This window comes from Saccoglossus kowalevskii, chromosome 9, assembly GCF_978046115.1.
Source record: "Saccoglossus kowalevskii chromosome 9, keSacKowa6.1, whole genome shotgun sequence".
NCBI classification, from domain to species: Eukaryota; Metazoa; Hemichordata; class Enteropneusta; family Harrimaniidae; genus Saccoglossus; species Saccoglossus kowalevskii.
The window spans coordinates 17,654,056-17,675,850 of record NC_140649.1 but is presented as its reverse complement, the minus strand read 5'-3'; the positions used below and the strand labels follow the sequence as shown (position 1 = coordinate 17,675,850).

The 21,795-nt window shown below is 34.4% G+C and overlaps 1 protein-coding gene across 4 annotated transcripts in view; it reads left to right on the top strand.

Annotated features, from left to right (window-relative positions):
• LOC100370476 (cAMP-dependent protein kinase catalytic subunit beta) overlaps nt 1-21,795 on the top strand; it is a 37,412-nt gene that overhangs the window by 7,403 nt on the left and 8,214 nt on the right. For 2 of the 4 annotated variants that reach the window (XM_085503240.1, XM_085503241.1), the window contains exons 2-6: nt 10,169-10,230; nt 11,057-11,185; nt 11,490-11,588; nt 19,562-19,644; nt 21,036-21,162. In XM_085503240.1, the coding sequence (XP_085359366.1) occupies nt 10,169-10,230; nt 11,057-11,185; nt 11,490-11,588; nt 19,562-19,644; nt 21,036-21,162 (500 nt within the window). Of the gene's footprint in view, nt 1-10,168; nt 10,231-11,056; nt 11,186-11,489; nt 11,589-19,561; nt 19,645-20,838; nt 20,966-21,035; nt 21,163-21,795 lie in introns of all 4 variants that reach the window. The other 2 variants (XM_078013854.1, XM_085503242.1) reach the window with 1 other exon arrangement.

Genomic DNA, 21,795 nt, shown 5'->3' with positions numbered 1-21,795 from the left:
GACTTGATTGCAATGATGGTGAATTTCCCTAGAGCTTATACTCCATGCACATACCACTAATTATGTTTTCAATTGTTTTGTTTTTTTGTCATTTTTAGTTCACTGAAAATAATGTTGATCTGTTGTTGTTTATGTCTGTTGTATTTTTTTTATCATATAAAATCCAACCTCCAACAGTCATAGTCTTATCATCTAGCTCCATGGTCTTATCATCTTAACATAGAAAGACAAAGAGGGACGCATTATTTCATATAGTTTAACTAGTTCATTCGGGCTCCAATTTTTAAAAAAATTCTCTACCAGCCTAACTGGTTTATCATGTTTACTCTGTTTTTGAAATACAAAGAAAGAATATTAATTGATTTAGGAAATGCAAGTTTCTGTAAATTTGGGCTTAGTAGTTTTTTGAAATATGGTAGCCCTGAGACTTAGATTCTGTTAATTTTGTCTGTTGTATTTTATATACTGATTTCTCAAAGCAATGCAATCTAATATTACTGTTATAATTTAATACAACAGATTATGACATTTATGTCAGGATACTGATCAAATAGAATAAAGACTTCATTGAAATCACACAAGAAAGCACAAGACAGAACTGCATTGCATTATGCATGTCCTTGGTTTGTGTGTCACACCTGTAGACATGCTGAATTTCTATCTGTTCAAAAGTGTTTCCTTTGGGCTACCGTTTTCCAACAAGCCTCATTGTAGAATTTTTGTTTAATCCAAAGTTGAAAACCATGACAAATTATTTTTTAACAGTCTAGTTAGTTACTAAGACTAGCTGATACTGTGAGCAATAAATTACATGTAAAGCGTATTATAATCCAAGATATTATTCTCCAAATATCCATCTGTCTTCATTATTGTGTGATCATTTCAGTCTTAATATCCACGTCAAACACCTGTATAGGCCTTGAACTTCACGGGGGCATCAAAGGTAATTCCCTAGATATTCAACCTGTTTTCCTGGTCAAGTTGGTGGGGTTAAACAAAATTCCTTAATCTTATATTATCACTTATATTACTAGGCAATTTCTTAGCAATATTGGCCCTAAAACTGGGTGCCTTCTGAACTCCGTAGTTCAAGCATTGCCTAGGCAACAGTGGCTGTGACCACTCTACACCCTTCATCAACTGTTGTTACCATGTCTGTGAATATTGCATATAATATTGTGATTACATACTTAGAGAATATTTACTAATTCATAAGTAGTATTAAATAGCATTTATGTATTTATTGACAAAACTACTATATAATATACTCTATCTGTTATTTATTAGCATCACTTCCTCTCTGCACACTGTAGAACCTCACAATGTCAAATATTCATAGCATGCATGTTATTACATAAATCTAATTTAATAATTTATTTAAACGAAATTCTTTTTGGATTTCTCTTTCTTGCACGCTTAAAATGGAATTTGGGCATGTTAAAGGCAGCAACATACTAAATTTTGGATGGTTACTATCGGGTAATTTTATATGTTTATCATCTCTTCTTTTCATGTATTTTTCTTCAATTTCTGCAATGTTTTTTTAGAGCAGACCTTTGAATTTTCACTCAAATTTTAATTGGAAGCCGAACATGGATCCATATGTACTGTTTTTAAAAGTCTTTTAGACAATCTTATTTTTCAATAATTCTGTATTGCTCAATCTTTTGTGTTTAAAAAGTTCACAATATTAAAGCGATAATAGCTAGGATTTTTTAAAATTTTGTTGTTTAAATATAGCCACATAAAGATGACCAAATCTGACAGAAATATTGTTTTAGATTCAATTGGATAAGTTACACAACATAAGGGTAATGTCACATAAAATACGATGTGAAAACTGAGGTCATGTGAGACAATTATAATGCATACTATTGTGGGAAATGACATCTAAAATCATCAGCGAGAGGTCATTAGAGAGAGGCGCATCCTCTCAAGATGGCGCCGTATTTGTATTTCGCCCAGCTACCTGATAAGATGTTATCTTGTACCATAATCTCCTAACAAAACTGGATGGCGCCTTCTGGAGACCTGGACGCACGCAACCCTGTGGCCACCATCTTTTTTCGCTTGTGAAAGTGATTTAATGTACAACATAGATATAGAGCATTATATATGCTATGCTTTCAAGTACCCACTTTTCGGCGATTACAAAATGACACTAATGATACAGGAAATGTTTTATTAAAAAAAAAAATTGAGAGAAACAAAAATAGTATTTATAAGCTATTGTCGCTTTAATAATGATTTTTATCATACATCTTGTACATGCTTGACTCTTCTTCTAAACTCCAATATGGAATCCATGACTGTTGCCATTAACACATTGCCTTCCATATAATTTCAACTCTTATACATTATAGGCAGTGTTAGGTTCTATGGCATGTAATACTAATGTATGTAATTATACGACTATAGGGCTTGAACTTCAGGTTTTGGTTGGCACCAATTTCAAGTCCATAATTTCTAAAAATGCCTATACATATTTGATTATTTGACTGTCAAGGCATTCAAGTGGGACATCATGGCCATCGCCTCCATGATGGCCTTTGTAAATGTCATGCCTTCACAATTGTGTATTCCATCTGTACATGTACATGTATTAGAAGCATATATCAACATGCAGTGTATGCTGAATATTAGTACTAGGTTCTTTTTCAAATAGAGAAAACGCATCTTATTATGCTTTTTCATCCATTTACTGTAGCTAACGACAGATCCTATAAATCTTGTGGGACAGCCATATTTTATTTCAAAAAGTGGACAAATCATTTTAAAGTTGCACTCTGAAAGTATTTTTTTGTGCTTTTCGATAGTACGTCTGGAAACGTTCAAAATTCAATGTTTCTCAGCATGTCTGAAACCTCCATTCAAATTTCATTTCACTGCCGCTTTTACGGTTAATTTACTGACATTTTTGTCACTACAGGTGTACTTGTCAGATAAGCTGGGTCGTCAGTATTCCATATTATCATTACTATGGTGTAGCAGGTTTTCATCATGTTCCCCCATATATGCATTCCCTCCCAAAATTGTGAATAACTTCATGTTGCTGTATATTCAGATCTTTATTTTGCATTTATTATCATCAAATATGTCTCAAATCATTCTTAAATCTAAAAAAGAAAAAGAGTATTATACATTGTATCTCAGAGTGCAACTTTGTAATTGAAAATGAGAGTAGACCAAGTTTAGTTTTGTTATCATTCACTGTGTGTTGGATGTAGATTTGCAATTTTGCTTTATGTTAATATTGAGTGCTAATTTAGATATCTGCTGTCTTGTTTAACATACCTGCGTGTGCAGTGTTCTTCCTAAGCAAATGAGAAATGTTGTTATCATTCCCAAATTCCTCCTAAATCAGATGCATTTGAATACAATATGTATGCGAAAAAAAAATTCACTGAGGAACCGGGGCACCTACCTTAATTATTAGAGAGACCACTGTACATGTATGTGTTTATATAAATATACATAAAATGACAAATTCACTGAAAATCATAATCTTCATTACGTAATTACCTTGCCTGAATAGACATTCACGCCCTCGCCACTCAATTTTCAAAAATTAATTAAGTATAGATTTATATCGTAAATCTGTTACCTTATTTTCTGTTGTTAGAATACAAAACATTGTGTGTGTTTTAATATTGATATGATGTTTAAAAGCAACCATTTATCTGATGTTGAAGTAACCATGGCTTGAATTAAAATTATTGATAAATTACCTACCTTGAGATCTCAAGTGTGAGAGGGTGCTAATCATGTAATTTTGCCATTTTAGTTGGTCGGAAAGCGGAACCATTTTCTTGTAAGTAGCCAATTTAGAACTGAATTTGTGTGGATTTTTGAATTCTACTAGTTAGCTTAATATTGCACATGTTATACATCTTGCTACAATATCATTTGTTATTTTTTGATTATATTTGGAGGGCAACATTATGGCCAAATTAGATAGAAAATGATTAGAAAGTGGGAATTGAAAAAAATATTTGTCTTTTCAGATTTGCAGAGTCAATTTCTAACCATATGCTAGCAACCATAGTAAGCTGTGTTTTATAAGCAGCTCTTAATCCTCGACTAAATCTAGTTAGGATTGAAGCCTGTATCAGGATTAAATTATAGTTATCACCACATAATCTAATTGTAACTTCAATTCCCATGATGCACCATGATGTGAACGTTGTTTGATGCCGACTTATTTCACAGTATATAATATTTCACATCATTAGCTATAGACTGCATTCAGCTGAAGTGATGTCGTCGTACCACTTCATGTTCGGTATGGGTCCCATGCCACCATGTATATTAGTACATTGCATTTAAAATATATTGTCTGTTTACACAATTCTGATGATTTAGAAAGCAACGCTATCTATCACATGATGCATACCGCACAGGCTATTGACTGCGTGATGTTAAATCACCCTTGTTGTTTTGTGTAAACAAACAAAATATTTTTTACATGCTTTCTATACATGTGTGTCATTGCATAGGACCAACACAGTGGCGTATTTAACATTTTAAGCAGCAGATAGAATTTCAAATGTGCTGATAGTTTGTAGTATGGTTTTGATTAAATGTTGTATTATTATGTTGGCGGAAAAATATTGTAATATGTCTTTCTGTTTATAACACCGCTGTATCGAACATGATTAAATATGCGGTGCTTATGAGCTGATATCGTTGGAAGCCGTCATATGTCATTCTACATCATCACCCATGTTACGTTTCACATTATGTTTATTACCTTGTTAGATTGATCTCACTCAGGCATGCATGGTCGAATTTTGTTCAAACATAGAACATCATGTGACCTTGTTTGCACATGAATTTGTGATTCTGATTCAAAATGGCAGACGGTTTTTGTTTTTAAGAATGCTGTTTCACTAGCCATATCAGTAACATGCATTTACTGAATATTTTCAAACCTTACACAGGGATTGCATTAGTGTACGATAATGTGGAGTCCCTGGGACCCACCCCTTATAAAATGTGTGGGTCCCTTAAAAATATGTAGGGTCCCTGCCGCTACCGCACTTTATTTTTTTTAAATAGTTTTTTGCACGAACTATTACACAATAAACATAAACAGGCATTAATCACATTTATATTGTACTTTATTTACATGTTCATTCCACCCTATACATGTCAGCAATCAGCATTATTTACATGGTTTTCTTCTATTTTTACAGTTATTAAAATATAATGCTGCTTTTACAAATTTTAAATCATTACTGGGTTTACCCTCAAGTTCTTCATAAGCCAAGATAAATAAGCTGGTGTCAGACTTAACTTAGACTTAATACGGTTCTGACAAGAAAAGGCATGGCCACATAGAACCTGCCGGGGAGGAGATCTTGCAAATAACTAATCGATCCATGGCTTCTAGAAAAGTGATTTTTTTTCTCCCGTAGTCATTTGTGTTATATAATTAAATAGTTCATTGTTTCGATTAATATTGTCACCAGAAAACAATACAGCCAAAATATGTACATACTAGTACTAGTACCAGATTCTGCAGTAAATTCGCCTCTGGGCAGTTTGGGTTTTTAATAAAAATAAAATGGGACCAAGAAATCGGCGATTTTTCGGCAGATTTTATTTAATATTTGTTATTTAAATATTTTGGCGTAATTTTTCGGACATTACAATCTCCTGACGCCTAAAATAGATTTTTGATTCAAGAGTATGTTTTTCAGGAGTACCAATGAAAGTGTAGCGTTTTAATGAAAATCACAGCTTTGACACCGTGCAGCATAGCTTGGTCAGGAAAAGCTTAACTGCAGGAATGAAATCCGCTAGTTTTGACATCGAGAACTCAAGCTTTGAACATATTTTGATGTTGAGGGCGTACACAACCTCAAAAAACAGTGTTAGCGACGCGAAGTATTTTACTCGTTTTCTAAACAAAATCACCAAGTTATGCTGTGTAATATGCCGCAATCAGCAAGGTTCAGGTTCAGGTTCAATTTCCTTTCTAGAAAGTTTCAGCCACCATTTTACGAAACTTGCAGAGAAATCTCAATTCCAATTTTCGAAGCGAACAGGCTAGCAGGACGTTCTATTCTTATACATGTACTTGGATTTTATGACAGTGTAAAGACGTGGTGGCTAGTGTTGGCAATGTCTGTTTTCCAGAGTTTGTAAAAGCTCACAAAGATTTAAAAGTTAGCATCATATGAGACGAATATTTAGCTTCTCTTCCTTTCATTTAGTGCTTAGAAAGTGTACCAAAATCAAGCACTTCTGCTATTTCATGAAATCAGGGTCTAATCAGTCAATCAAAAGTATTTTTTTCGTAACTTACATTATGTTAAGTAAAATTAAGTTATATTTGATAATCCATGAAAGATGAATCACAATAACATTACATTGGCGACTTTATTTGCAATTGTGTATTACAAAATCTCTGGACTAGCATTTGATGGTGATGTCTGGATGTTTTTTTATCAACATCCAAAGTCATTTTGTTGGCTTTCCAATCAATATTGAACCAATCATAACTAGCGTTTAAAATTTAATTAAAAACAAAAGTATCAGTATAACAAATTTTCAAGTTTCAATGTTTACTTGAAGCGAATTTGTGATTTTTTGAAAAAGTAAATTAAACACAATTTTTCTAAAGCAGTTCAGTGTCATGAAAAAAAGTGTGACAGAGAGAGACCTGCTGATAAAAGAAATTAATGAGGTATATCACACTTAAGGGGAAGTGATCAATGGACACAAGCAGTCCAAATAGAACAATGTCTTCCAACTGTGGGCTCAGGAAGTGAGCTCTCCAAGGACGTCATCGTCCTGTTGGTGTCTTGTCTTGTGCTGAGATGTGTTACTGGCACAGGTGTATGTTTTACCCTAGTTTTTCAATCAATAACATCCAGTGTTCTCCCCAGAAAATTCTCTCAGGGTAGTGGCTAATTTGCATAATAATTAGCATATAATTAGCATATTAATTTGCATATTTGTTACATTCCTAGAAATAATATAAGCAACACAACATAGGTTTAACTTTGAAAAAAAAAAACAGTCTTTATTTATATACAATGCAATCCTAAGACTTATTTACAGTTAAATCACATGATTTTAGTTGATTGTAATTCTCCGAACTTTGATGGCGGCCCACTCATCTGCTGCTTTGGAAAAGTTGAAATCACTAATAGAAGGACCTTCACATTTAATGAACATCAGAGCATTGAGGATTTTCTCAGAGAGTCGATTCCTAGCATCAGTTTTAATCCTCTTCATGGTTGAAAATCCCCGTTCACAGTCTGCAAAAAATATATTATCAAAAACATAAGTATTAAAGAAAGATATTTTGATCAACAACAAAATATATTATTTCCTTCAAAGTGTACACTACTTGCAAATTAAACTCACCAGCTGTGGAGCATGGCAAGACCAGAGTGACAGCAGCCAATTTTGCTAGATTTGGATACAACACTCTCAGCTTTCCAACAGTGACCTTCAAAACTTCTTCAAAAGACAATTCCCTGTATTGGTTGTCCAGTTGAATTTTAAATAAATTCCATTCTGATAAAAGAACTTCAGTGTCCATACTGTAATGCTCAGCAAGCATCTAATTAAATAAGAAGACAAAATTACACTGAATATATTACATACAGTGCACTGGGTGGTTTGTGCACTTATTGCTGTTTATCACTCCATGATAAACATATAAATTACAGTCGAGTCTCAGTCATGACAGAAAAATGTTTTATTGCACAATATTATGATTGTGAATATTAGATATAGATAGAAACACAAGAAAAGAAAGTATGAACATTTACGACAAATTCCAAATTGTGTATATTGACAGTATAACGTTGTTTGATAATTTATTACAAAATTACACTTACCAAATCAAGAGTATCCATATATGAACATCCCATCAGCTGTAATAATTCTAGCAATGACTTGTATTTTGTTGTGTGTGCCACTTCATTTTTCGCTAACCAATAAAGAGACTGGAGAGCCCCTTCAATCGCTCGTCTCTGCAAGCTGACTTGGGTGACAAAAGCGTCTGCGACGTTGTGGTTCTCTTTATTTTCGTGTTCCATAACCATAGCCTTCTTGTGGATCTCCGACTTTGCATGCTTGTCAATGGCGTGTTTTGTCATATTAACACAAGGCACGGAATTCCACACAGAAAAGCCATTTCGGGTTTTCATATTAAATTTCTGACAAAATTGGCAAAGCATACCTGAAATAGAAATAACAAAAAATAAAGATTGATCTGTGGAAGTCACACCGGCAAGGCAATTGCCCACGATACTTCGCCAATCGCGATCATGAGTGGCCGCCATCTTGGAAATCATTCCGGTCGAAAGGGGTCATGTAGTCAAAAACTTGCGTTACAAAACAATATATATAATCTGAATCAGTTCTAAGCACATATGCTGTAAACACTCGTAAATATCTGGCCGATTTTTAAAAATCAGATGTAAATAAACACGACATGTCCGGTAAGGGTCACATGTTATGAAGGTCACAATGATCGCCAAGCCAATATTCGAAGCTGATCAGACTCGCTCAAAAACGAAAATATACAAACGCAATAAAAGTTATAGATAAATATGATAATAATTCCCCAAATCGATTCTATGATATGTTAGGAAAATTAATTTGAGAATGATTTTAATACGATCGACTCAATTGATCGAGCAAATAGAAGATCTCCCAGTAAAACTCGGTGAGAAAAAATTACCTTTTCCGTCGGAAGTTTCCATCAACCACGGATAAATTGAACACCACTTGGAGTCAAAGCCAGTTTTTCTTCTCTTTTGATTTTTTTGTCGCATTTCTTCATCTTGGGTTCGTTTTGTTCCTCTGGGGCTGGCTGAAGTCGGTAAAACAACTGCCTCGACAACGGTGGATGCACCACAGTTCGTTGAATCGTGTTGTGGCGGTGCACGGTCGGAGCGTAACCACGACATCAAATTGACGGAACTCTTGTTGATTGCAGACATAGCTTCTTGTTTGGCAGTCGAAATATAACTGGGGATACATCGCTTTCTCTCTTTATTTTATAGGTAAAATGTGTTAAATGTTTTTGGGCATAACAATTAAACGACGCGATCATGTGTCTGACGAGTTAACTGGAGACACGTGCAGACGATTTTAGTTTTTTTTTACGCACTTAGTTTGTCAGAGAAGGTGGGAGACTGGCTATTGTACATGTATTTGGAGACGGTCTGACAGGAAACGTAGCAACTTGCGATCGTAGCAGCTTGGCTGTAAAAGTTCCGACCAAGCTGTCGTTGCACATGTATACAAATGACAGGAAATATCGCAGGGTAGCGGCCAGGTTTTCAGAGTAGCGGGCAATGTGCCAGAGTAGCGGCACAAATTACAGGGTAGCGGTACCGCTACCCTAAAACGCTTTGGGGAGAACACTGACATCTGCACTTCATGTATTATAGTATAATAACATAGAATTATAACGTTATTGTGTGAAACCTTATTTATTTATTTATTTATTTATTCATTTATTTTTGTTTATACTTGCATTCCATGAAAGAAATTTAATCTTGTTCCACATCTAGGTGACTTCTGATCATATCTCAGTGACTTCCAGACATTGCGTTTGATTTCAAATGTCAATTGTTGATTGAGCTTAATAATAATAAGTCTGTGTAATCACAAGATAACAACCACAAAAACTTTCCAATTCAGCGACTTTTTACTTTCTTGACTCAAGAATAGTTAGCTGATTTAAAAGAGATTGGTCTTACAGTGTTGAAAGTACATTCCTGTCAAAACTCACATGAAACAAAAAATGCTATTATTATATGCTGAATCAATAAAATGTGATTAAGTTTGACCATAGACATAAATACTACCGTAATACAGTAAATCAGTATTTCCTGTTCTACCAGGAGTATTTAAAATGTTAATTTGCATATACTGTATTTGTTTGTTTTTTTGCAAGTCTCACATACACATAAACCAGAAGTTGTATGCCAAATCATGATATACTTATTCTGACCGTACCGTCGCACCTCTGTCATTTACATAAGCGCATGCACTACTAGTGGAGCAAATACACGTTGATATGTTGTAGTTAATTTATCTCTCTGTCAAAATAAACTTATAAGGAACATACTGGGTAAACCAGTTTAATATTATAATAATAAATGCTAATAATTATCATCTTCTTTATTTCTTACAGTTAAAGCTTTTCTTGATAAAGCCAGAGAAGACTTCTTAAGAAAATGGGAAAGTCCGTCACATGTATGTACAAAATAAATATATTTTTATGGAAATATGGCGTGTCCTACAAATACGAATATAAAAATTCACAACTTTTTTGTGTCCTTGGTAATATTAAAGCTGTATCGTATTTTATCGGACATCAAGTATAATATGTGTTATATATCGAAAGCAACCTTTTACGGTATTTGCAAGATATCTGGGTCAGAAGTTTCCTGTTGATATCTGAAACTGTTTCCATAGATTCTTTTGTGATCAAGTTTTAAACATCTTAGGTGGTCTACCACTCATCAAATCTCATTCAGGATTTGTTTATCCGCAATCTGGATTTTCCCACTAAGATTGATGCATGTCAGTTTCATAATTTGTTTTCTTTATTTTAATTTTATTTATTTAGACTTTACTAACCCGAGACACTACACAAAATGTCATGCAAGTTACATCAGGTGAAACCACCTAAACATGGCAACATGGCATTTGACTGTAGCCGCTGCACATGGGGACATTTTTAGTTGTGTTTAGTGTACACTCAAAGCAAAATTCAATTCCGTAATGCATGACAGGGTTGTAGGTTGTGTACAAAATTTATACCTTAAAAGCAAATTTTGTTCATCGCTAAATTTATTTGAAGGATTTCAATAAAAAATACAGCAAGTACTAGTAATACAAATTTAAGAACACAAATTGTGACATGCTAACACACGGTAGCCAGGAATGATATTGTTCTCCCACACAATGCATCAGTGTCCATCGTTTCTCATCTTGAACTGGCTGATTCAACTGAGTGATGCCAGCAGTGATGCCAGCCTACATGTAATTTTATTCGTGATTTTTATCCGATTTATAGAATACAGCCTGTCTGGATGACTTTGACAGGAAAAAAACGCTAGGTACAGGTTCTTTTGGAAGGGTGATGTTAGTCCAACATAAAGCAACACAACAATACTATGCTATGAAGATTCTTGATAAACAAAAGGTATTGTAGAATACAATATGAATTTCAAATCAAAACTCTCACTTTACATTTATTACAGTATTTTTTAATGCTATAATACAGCGAGAAATAACAGCCGATGCGCTTTTTATGTCTGATTCAATAACTTGGTATACAAGTACTAGACAAGGTGGTGACATTTAGTATAAATATTCATTATTCACATATTATTTCCATATTTGGAAGTCAAACTTCCTAATAAGGTAGGATGCAGATACAGCACTATTATAGAAGTATGCTGATAGGATGTATAATAATAATAATAATAACATTTCTAACTCAACAGGTTGTCAAGTTAAAACAAGTTGAACACACATTGAATGAGAAGCGAATTCTTCAGGCCATAGATTTCCCTTTTCTTGTCAAATTAGAGTACCATTTTAAGGTAGGTACACTATTATTAATTGCCAATTGCAGTCAACTTTCTAAAGATTAGTTTTGCACTTATTCTATTTTGGGGTTAGTGGATTGTACAAAGGTTTGACTACAATAGGGAAGATGGCATGGTGCATTGTGTTTGGTATGCATTGAGTCGAGCAACAACATCGTATTATGCGTTATTACCTCCTACTCTCTTGTATATCACGGGAGATGTATTATGTATGGAATAAGCGGCATTCCACGCTGTTCACAGATCAATAGAAGATTTAAGTTACTGCCTTGTCCACCCAGCAACATTGTTGAGAATAGTTGTAATGGGGGGCAAAAGAGAACTATTGAAAGTTATGAGGCCAGAAAGGTCACGGAATAGAGAGCCTTTTGAATGCTTGTAAAGTAGCGCAGGTCATGGGTTTGTACTTAGTTTGTTATAGTGCCTAGATACTATAGTTATAGCGTAAGCACTAAATAACACTTCAGTCAACCAGCACAAGGTGTCAACACACCGGCACAATGGAGTGTTTCATTGGTATCAATGAAATCAGCTGGCTTACACATGTACATGTGTAAGAATAATTTGTAAGATATATTTAAGAATAATTATATAACAAATTTCAGCGGTCCAAGGCAGGTTTAGCCTAGTCTGTTGTGGGTGGTATCGCTTGATATTTCTACAACACTTTTACAATAAAGAAACAAACATGTTCATAAAAATACACACATTTTATTACAATACGATTTACGTCTGAATTTACTGTGTAAAAATGGGTAGGGTCTGTGGGGAAAACAGTCAAAGGCAAGATCTTTATCATTATCTTCGTTGTGGGATGTTTTTGATCATACAAAAGACATATGATATTAGTCCCCGTTCGAACGCATTCCGAAAACGAGAACTTATGTTTTGACCTTTGTACGTGTATCTTAGAAATGCCTTGTCCAATCATAATCAAACTTTACACATACAACATACATGATATTATACATATGCACAATTTGTTTCACGATCTGATTCAAGATGGCCGAATTGCGGCCATTTTTGTGCTAAAAAATCATTGAAATCAAGCATTTCTCAGCTGTTTACAGATGGATTTTGTTCAAACTTAGTATATACATTAGACATTATGGACCTCGATGCAATTAATTTTGTTTTTCAGATAAGATTCAAAATGGCCGACTGAGCCATATCTCTGACATGCTTTGACTGATTATGTTCAAATTTTATATATTCGTTATACATCATGTTATAGATATATACATGTATTCAAAATAGCTGATTTTGAATGCTGTTCCAAGGCAATATCTCTCAATATGGGCAAGTACTTGTTTGACGATCAGATACAAATGTCAATCATTTAAATGTTAAAAAAATCATCATAATCATATTCCTGACATGGTTATATTTCAGCTATATTACTATAAACAAAACTATGTATCTTAAATTTGATAACTAACAGGGACTGTGTCTTGCATGGCTTGTTTAGCATGGTTTAACATCAAACAACGTCCTTTGACCTAACAGGTCAAGTCTTCCATTAACCAATCAAAATGCTGTGTCATACTGACGGAGTTTACAATTATTGATGATGTAATTTTTTAGTGCAATGCGGAAGTGAATTTCTGCGATGTTAAACTGTGATCTGTTGCTACTGATTTCTATGAAAAAACAATGATTTTTTCTCTCTAAAAACTGGTGAATCTCAATTTTCAGAATTAAAGTGTGGAGGAAGTATTTAAACACCCTTCACAGTCGCCAACAGGTCACACTGAAGAATAGTTTACTCATTTACACCCCATTCACAATAGTCTCAATCAACCCGATTATTTGCAAAAAAGTAAAATGATGTCCAATGACCAGGTTTCGCGAACCAAACTACCGTACCAATCACGATTTTTATGCAATAAAACACACCTTTTACATGCATATTTTAATAAATGTTGTCAACGCCCGGTAAAAACAGCCTGGGTTTATACTCGGGGATGCCCTCAAATCTCTAAAAATAGAGGGGTGGGCTTATACTTGGGGATGCCCTCAAATCTCTTAAAATAGAGGGGTGGGCTTATACTCGGGGATGCCCTCAAATCTCTAAAAATAGAGGGGTGGGCTTATACTTGGGGATGCCCTCAAATCTCTTAAAATAGAGGGGTGGGCTTATACTCGGGGATGCCCTCAAATCTCTAAAAATAGAGGGGTGGGCTTATACTCGGGGAGGCCCTCAAATCTCTAAAAATAGAGGGGTGGGCTTATACTCGGGGATGCCCTCAAATCTCTAAAAATAGAGGGGTGGGCTTATACTCGGGGGAGGGGCTTATACTCGGGAGTGGCTTATAATCGGGAAAGTGCAGTAATAATGTGTGCTTATGCTGTTGACATTTGTTTTTTTTCTTGCTATAAACGTGATATCGTTCAATGTCACATGCATAACATGTGTATACCATGAGATACAGGTTTTCACTCTGCTGTTATATTCTATTCCACAAACTACTCGTATTAATCACATTATGACAAACATAATTCTATATGCTCATAATATTTATCATTAAGTACACAACTATGACTGTGCATTGCAAAATGTTTTGTCTTAAATTTGATACAAAAACAAGACGTACAATTATGTACTGGGTTGAATCTTGTCTTCAGTTATTTTTGGATTTTGATAAAATTTAGCCAACTTGTAGCTATTTGTGGCCATAAATCAATGCTTGTGTTGATTTCATTCAAGCTTGGTATGAACATCACTCACTGTTGGTTACTGATGCACGGCAGTTTGTTTTGTGATTTGCTTCAAAATGGCCGACTGGTGACAATTTTTTTTCTCAAAAAAAACACACACTAAAAATCAGCATTTTTGAGCATGTCATCAACAGTTTCTCAGGCATGCCTGTACTAATTTCAATCAAACTTAGCATCATTTTGCTATTTGGTTTAAAATTGCTATTTTTGACTTTTAAAATACAGCTAGACCAATTGCTTAGATATTTTTTATTTGTATTTGGGCCTCTCACAATATTCCTCATTTCAAGATGATAACTTTAGTGAATATTTTAGTATACCCTGGGTGGACCTCTCTGATTTAGTCATTTCATGACAATATTATTTAATCAAACTTCTTTTATAATGTTGATCAGATTGCATGACAAACAATGGCGCTATATCTGACATCAACTGCTTGTTTTTTCATTGTGTCTATTTGAAAATGTCATCATGTCAGTGATGTGTCTGGGTGAAAAAAAAGGGTGTAGACTTTGAGATAAAACATTATGCATGAGCTCTGGGCACATGGTAATGATCCCTGAACAGTGACGCCCACACCTGTGTTGTTTTGGATCTGATATATATGCTGTAGTCTACCTGAAGCAGAAGGACAATTTTGAATGTCAAACCACAGATCTCATTGATACTGTGTTTATATGACATGAAGCTAGCTATATATCCCCACTGATCGTTGCAATTTGAGCATTATTGGAGCGCCAACAAATGACGAAATGTGTTGAAAAAAAGATCATTCTTGGATTAGTGGCAGATCTTTAAAGACTCTTCTTCAGCATGCACATTGGGATGTCAGACTACAGGAAAGTCTTAAGGGACGACGTCAAAAGATTGATGTCGGATAAAAAACTTAATTGCTTTAGTTTGGGGGTGGGGGGTTGGCCTCAAAAAGTTTCCATCCTACAAAAACGATTTTATTTTTTAATAAAGTCAAAAAAAACTTGGAGTATTTGTAGTTCGTTTTTTTTCTATCCAATCATAGACAAAAATAACAGAAAGTGAAAAAACAAACACCCAAGACGAGAAAATGGTTTGGCCCGAATGTAAATATGTGCGTCAAATGAGGTCAATTTCAGGGCGGACCTAGAGCATCCGCAGAACCCAGAAAGTAGTTTGCGCATGCGTATATTTCGCTTCATTATTACAACCAACTGCTATGCCATATTACTGTCCGATTATCAATTTGCATTTAATGGTGAATGTAGTCTGACGCCATGATCAATATTTATCAATTAAGTTTCAGTGGGGGGGTTTGGGAAAAAAGTGAAAGAATTAAGTTTTTTTATCAGACATTGATCTTTTGACGTTGTCCCTAACTGACATCAATGTCAAAGTCCTGTTTATCCTATTTCATCCACTCTGACAAGCTACAGTCATAACTGTCAATAAAAATAATATTTTCCGTCACTTGGTATACAGAACCACGTACGTGGCTTAATGAAAACTAGGATGTTTAGTGCACCACAGACTTGATCCCAGATTTTCATTTCTTGAAATTATTAACTCAAATAGACTTCCAAAAACACAGAACGAATTGATCATTTGTTGTATAATCAATGTACCAGTTTGTCTTCAATTATTGTTTGTTCAGCAATAATGCACAATACAACTACTTATTTGCATTACTGTAAAATACTAGATTTTAGCTGGAATTAACTTTCGCTGAAAAGACTTTTTATGTGTTTTGTGTGGAATGTATTTTCACTGTTTTTTGACGAGTTGAATATAAAATTTAGAGAAAAAGGTATAATCGCTGGATTTTATTTTCCAAGCAAAAATAAAGTATTTTACAGTACTCAGTATTGCCATGGGCTGCTCTTCCAGTTCATTGCTGTGCTCTGCCATCCTCATCACTGACATGAATGTCTGGTGATCAATATAATGGGAAACCAGTCTGCTCACAGTGACACACAGAAAATTGCACAAATGTCTAACACTATTTGTATGATCTATAATTTGGGAGTAAATTACATTTTCAACTCTGGAATTCCTGAAGAGGTTTGAAAGGGGTTTATAGCTGTGATCTGAAGTCTGCTGGTAATAATGGGAAATTCCCAAAAGTTTCAATACATAATTTACATAGGTACTGAACCATGCACAAAGTGTCAAATTCTTTCAACATGATGGTCAGAAGAAAGTTGTGTTAAATTGATCTACAGAGATGTTTACCCACAAAGTAAACTCTTCTGAAAATAAAATCCTCATGTTTTAAGTATTTGCTAGTGAGACACGTCACATGTACTTGATATTTTAAAAACGTTTGAGAATTTGTAGTAATTGCCATTCCTGTATAATTTATGTAGGTCACAAGACATTAGATTATTTAAGTGTTAGTGTTTTGAGACCAGCTGTCTAAAACATTTTCTTTTAAGAGCCACAGGACACTCGTGTAAATATACTGTTGAAATACTGGTTGTAGATGCGAATGTTTTCTGGTAATTTGTGTGGGTCTCATGTTACGTCTAAAAATTAAATACATACCATTCACTGTATTTGCTTTATATTAAATTTGCATGTTCGTACATGAATGTCTTGAAGTTGTTGTGATACTTCCCCGGCAATCCGAATGTGCTCCAGCCATGGACATCAAAAATCTTGTCCTGTTATTTTTTTCCTTGTTATGAAAACAGACTACCAATTTGCACAGGCACAGAATCATATTTTTTGTAAAATAAATTAATTTAAAAAAAATAAAATTTCTTAGATACTGTAAAGGGGTTAATTATTCACTGGGTTTTAATTTCGCCTATTTCGCTGACTGGAAAATGCGCTAAATTAAAACCCAGTGAATATGTAAAATTTGGCATAGAACACATTATCTAAATGATAAATCCGTGAATTTAAAACCCACTGATTATGCCTGAAATGGTTATTCAGCGAAATTTAAACCCAGTGAAAATTAATCATTTTACAGTATGCGAAAATAGCATCAATGTGTGAATATTCCATTAATGTATAATACCATGGCTGATGCAGCCAATATTTTAAAATCTCACAAAAATATTGATAAGAATCATGGTGAAACTGTGACCCTTTGACAGCTGCCATCATGTACGTTTGTTTATTCCATTCAAAAACTGGGACTATTAATTTCGGGGTTCATTCGTTCGTCTGTCAGGAGTCATATCTTAGACAGTCATTGACCGATCTCATTCAAACTTTACACACAAACAATACACTGTGTTTTACAGATGAAACAAAAATGGCTGACTTGTGTCCATTTTGAACATAAAATTTGCTATTTTTGATTCACAAGCATGTCAGTAGCTGCTACTTTGATTTCGATCAAAGTTGATATGATGATCATTACAGGTGCATGTCATTTTTTCCCGTGATTGAACAAATTTTGCAGACTGGTGGCCATTTTGTTTTTTTTTACATATTTCCCCCTATCTTCTCAGATACACTTTTACAGATTTATTTAATCTTAGTACGTGGATAGTATAAATGAAGATACATCAGCACCTGTTTTTTTTGTGTGATTCAATTCAATTCGGCCAACCATCAGTCAATTTTGATGTTACGTGTCAGCAGCTGTTTTCATAGTTCTCGGTACACTTATTTTTCTCAGAATTCATAAACAATTTTCAACACAAAGTGCCATTATTACTATTAATGGTGGCATATAAACTAATGTCATTACACAATAATTTTGTTTTTCAGATCGGATTAAAATGGCTGACTGGTGGCCATTTTGTTTTGATGACTGCGGTTCTAGTGCCATATCTCTGACATGCTTTGTCTGATGTTCAAATTTGATATATTCATTGAACATCATGTCATAGATATACAGATGTATTTAAAAATAGTTTTTATTAATGCTTTTCCAGAGCAATATCTCTCAATATGAACAAATACTCGTGTGAAGATCAAACACAGGATGACTGAATGTCAAACATTTTAATGTTAAAAAATCATCATAATTAAGCATCAGCTTCTGCATCCATATCTCTGACATGTTTGTGTTCCAACTATATTACTATAAACAAACTGTATATCTTAAATTAAAACTAAGAGGGACTGTGCCATGCTTGGCTTCTGAACTTGTGTTATGGTTTCAGAATTCAGTTTCAGAATTTAATTTTGTGACTGCAAATAACAGGATTGAATACTCTTGCGTAATCTTCACATACTTATTACGTTTATTTCATATTCTGATAGAAATAAAATACGATAAATAATATTCAAAAATATGCTGGCTTATTAATAAAATAGGATGATTTATCATGCTTGCTAACACTTCACTGAATATATGAACTACTGTAAAATCTGTATTAGAAACCGCGGCTTCTATTAAAATGGTACAATCCAATAGAGGGGGTGCGGCTTCTATTAGAGCATCTACACATATGAGAAATGATGATTTTTTGGTTCACAATTGTTTTAAAAAAATGGGTGCGACTTCTATTAGGGATGCGGCTTCTAATACAGATTTTACGGGTACTGTTAATTTTCATATGATATCACATGATCGTCATGTTTTGTAATTTTTAATCAAATCACTGTGTCGTCTTACAGTGTTTTGTAAAGTATCTCATCTGCAATTTTTATATTTGTCTGTAGCTTAGGAATACTAGCTCTTCCATAATCTGACTGACATTTCTTTTCGTGTGTGTGATACATAAATAACTAAGTTAGTCATTGATGTGATATAAATTTGTGTCTGGTTGTGACTCAAATAGCATATCATATGCTAAAGTGTAGTTGTCAATCAAGTTTGACGATTGGATAGTTACATAAATACTGTCTCTACATTTGGATAAGATTTGAACTAACGGATCTGGGATTGTTATCTTTGAATGATAGTTGACTTGCGCAATGAACTAAAATTAAAGGGCACTTACAGTTGTCACAGCAAATGCATTCCGTATGGGTTTTCCTGCTGCCCATGCTTTGACATGCATATAATCCTCAATAGTAGAACTCACTTTTTTTACATTCTTTGCACGTGCATATGTTCAGTGACTGAGTTACAAAGAACCATTCGTTAGCATTCAAAGAAGGTTATTCTTTACTGCTATACAAACTGTTGATGAAACAACTTACGGGCAATCTTGTCACAGTTCGTTGCTGATCCATGCACAAAATAAATGTTGAAAACACATGCATATGGGTTGGTAAAAATGTAAACAAACGCCACTGACTGTGATGGCCTATACATGCATAGAAGTGATGCAAGTAGTTGATTTTTATTATGTGTATTTTGTTTACAGGATAACTCCAACCTTTATATGGTGCTAGAGTTTATAACAGGAGGTGAAATGTTTTCCCATCTAAGGAGAATTGGTCGATTTAGGTAGGACATTGATTGTAATTTATTTTCAACGTTGTCTCGTCATCAATAGAGGGAAAGATGCCAACAATTATTAACCTGTTTGGAATCTTGCATGTATGCATGTGAAAAGTTGGCAACAATGTTTTGATTTCTTATTGTGTTATTTGAGGACTTCCATATATATCATGTGTTATATTCTGTAAGGGACCTTATGATTAACACAGTGCATGTAATATTAATTGTGTGACTCACAGATTAATTTTATAAATACTTACTGACGATCGTTTTAAGTTCATTTTTGGTCACAACTTATATTTCTTATATTCAAACCAGTTTGCAGTTTGTTACTTAGTTTATTTTTCACAAGAACTTTTCTCACCTAAATTTCATACCGTTACACTTTCAACTACTATGTAACCCCCTTCCAATATATTCCTCCCAAAGTATACATGAACAAGGAGAATGTTATAGTTGTTGGCTTTGTTTCATTCATGTGGATGTGGTTGTCCACTCTGGAAACTCAGAAAGACAAGTTATGGTTTAGGTTTTACAATTAGCATTTAATTTTTTCCTGTATATAATGAGTATGGCATTGAAAACAAAACAGCCTGCACAAATTTTCCTATTTATCACATTTTTTTTTTGCACCTGAACTGCATATATTGTCATTGCACTTTTTCCGCCTTACACTGGGTATTAAGTAGCCTGGCCCAGTCATAGTAATTCGATTTTTAATTTGATCATTTCATTACAGTAATTATCTCACAGACAAAGAGCAATCATAGTAGTTAGGTGGTGATGTTAATGTTTTCTCGGAGTAAGTTTTAGATTGCCTATGCAATGTAAATATGCAATGCAGGCATGATGGATAAGCATTGGATGTGCCCGCGTGATCAAATAGGTGATGCGAATTTGATAAATGTGTGCCCTGGACCTTTATGCGATCAGTTGGCAGTGCAAATGCGAAAATGACAGGTCAGGTGTAAGCCATATACTGTACATGTACGTTCCTTTTCATTAGTAAGTTGGATTAGGATATTTGGTCCATTAATAGTGCGCGCACATGAATAACAGAAGTGTACTATGGCCAAACTAAGTTATAATGATCCTGAATACAATAAATGGCTTATGGGCATTTCTGAGAGCAAATACAGATTAGATTGTATCACATTGTTGCTATTCATTGTTCACTCACCTAACTTACTTTCTTTACAGTGAACCTCATGCCCGGTTTTATGCTGGTCAGATTGTGTTGGCCTTTGAGTACATGCATTATCTGGATCTTGTTTATAGGGACCTTAAACCTGAGAATATTCTAATAGACAGTCAGGGTTACGTTAGTGTAAGTATCAATAGTAGTTAAGTTACTGACAGGGCTGGTGGTCTCTTATAACTTATTTGCTTATTTCCAGTGAGCCTCATGCTCGATTCTACGCTGCCCAGATAGTATTGGCCTTTGAGTACCTTCATGCGTTGGATGTAATATATCGCGACTTAAAGCCAGAGAACTTACTGATTGACACTCAGGGTTATATTTCTGTAAGTACGGTGGACATTTCTCTCACTGCATGAGATGTCAACCACCTTGTCTACTTGAGTCAGTGTGCATGGCTTATGTAATGTAGTCGTCTTGCTTAGAGTACTGCTTAGACTTTGCTAGTAAAGGTAAACTATTTGCTAATCCATGTTTTATTTCACTGTAATTTTTTCATAGTCATTTTGATGTCATTAGAAAATATCTTCATCTGTATTTGTATGTAGAGAATCTCGTGCTGCATTATTTCTATGTCACTTGCCAATTCTTAATGTGTGATGTCATTCATTTCATACTAGTTTTATGTTGTTTAGATGCGAGCCCCCTACTGACACTTTACTTAGTCAGTCAGTGGCAACATGGCTTCTTCTATGCATACAGTAGATAGACCAGGATTCTCCTGTAAGCTTATTTTTTTTTGTGAAATTTGCTCATTCAGGTGACCAGGTTTCTCAATGAAATTTAGTGCTCTGTTTCTTTTCATTTCCTGTATTTTGTGTTCAGTGATTTTTTGGAGATGAAATCACAATATGCCAAATGAATGTCAAATTTGCTTGGGGAATACTGATCCAGGTAGCTGCAAATGAATATTTCTTTGTCCTTGTAGCTATATTTTTGCAGTTTTATATATACATGAA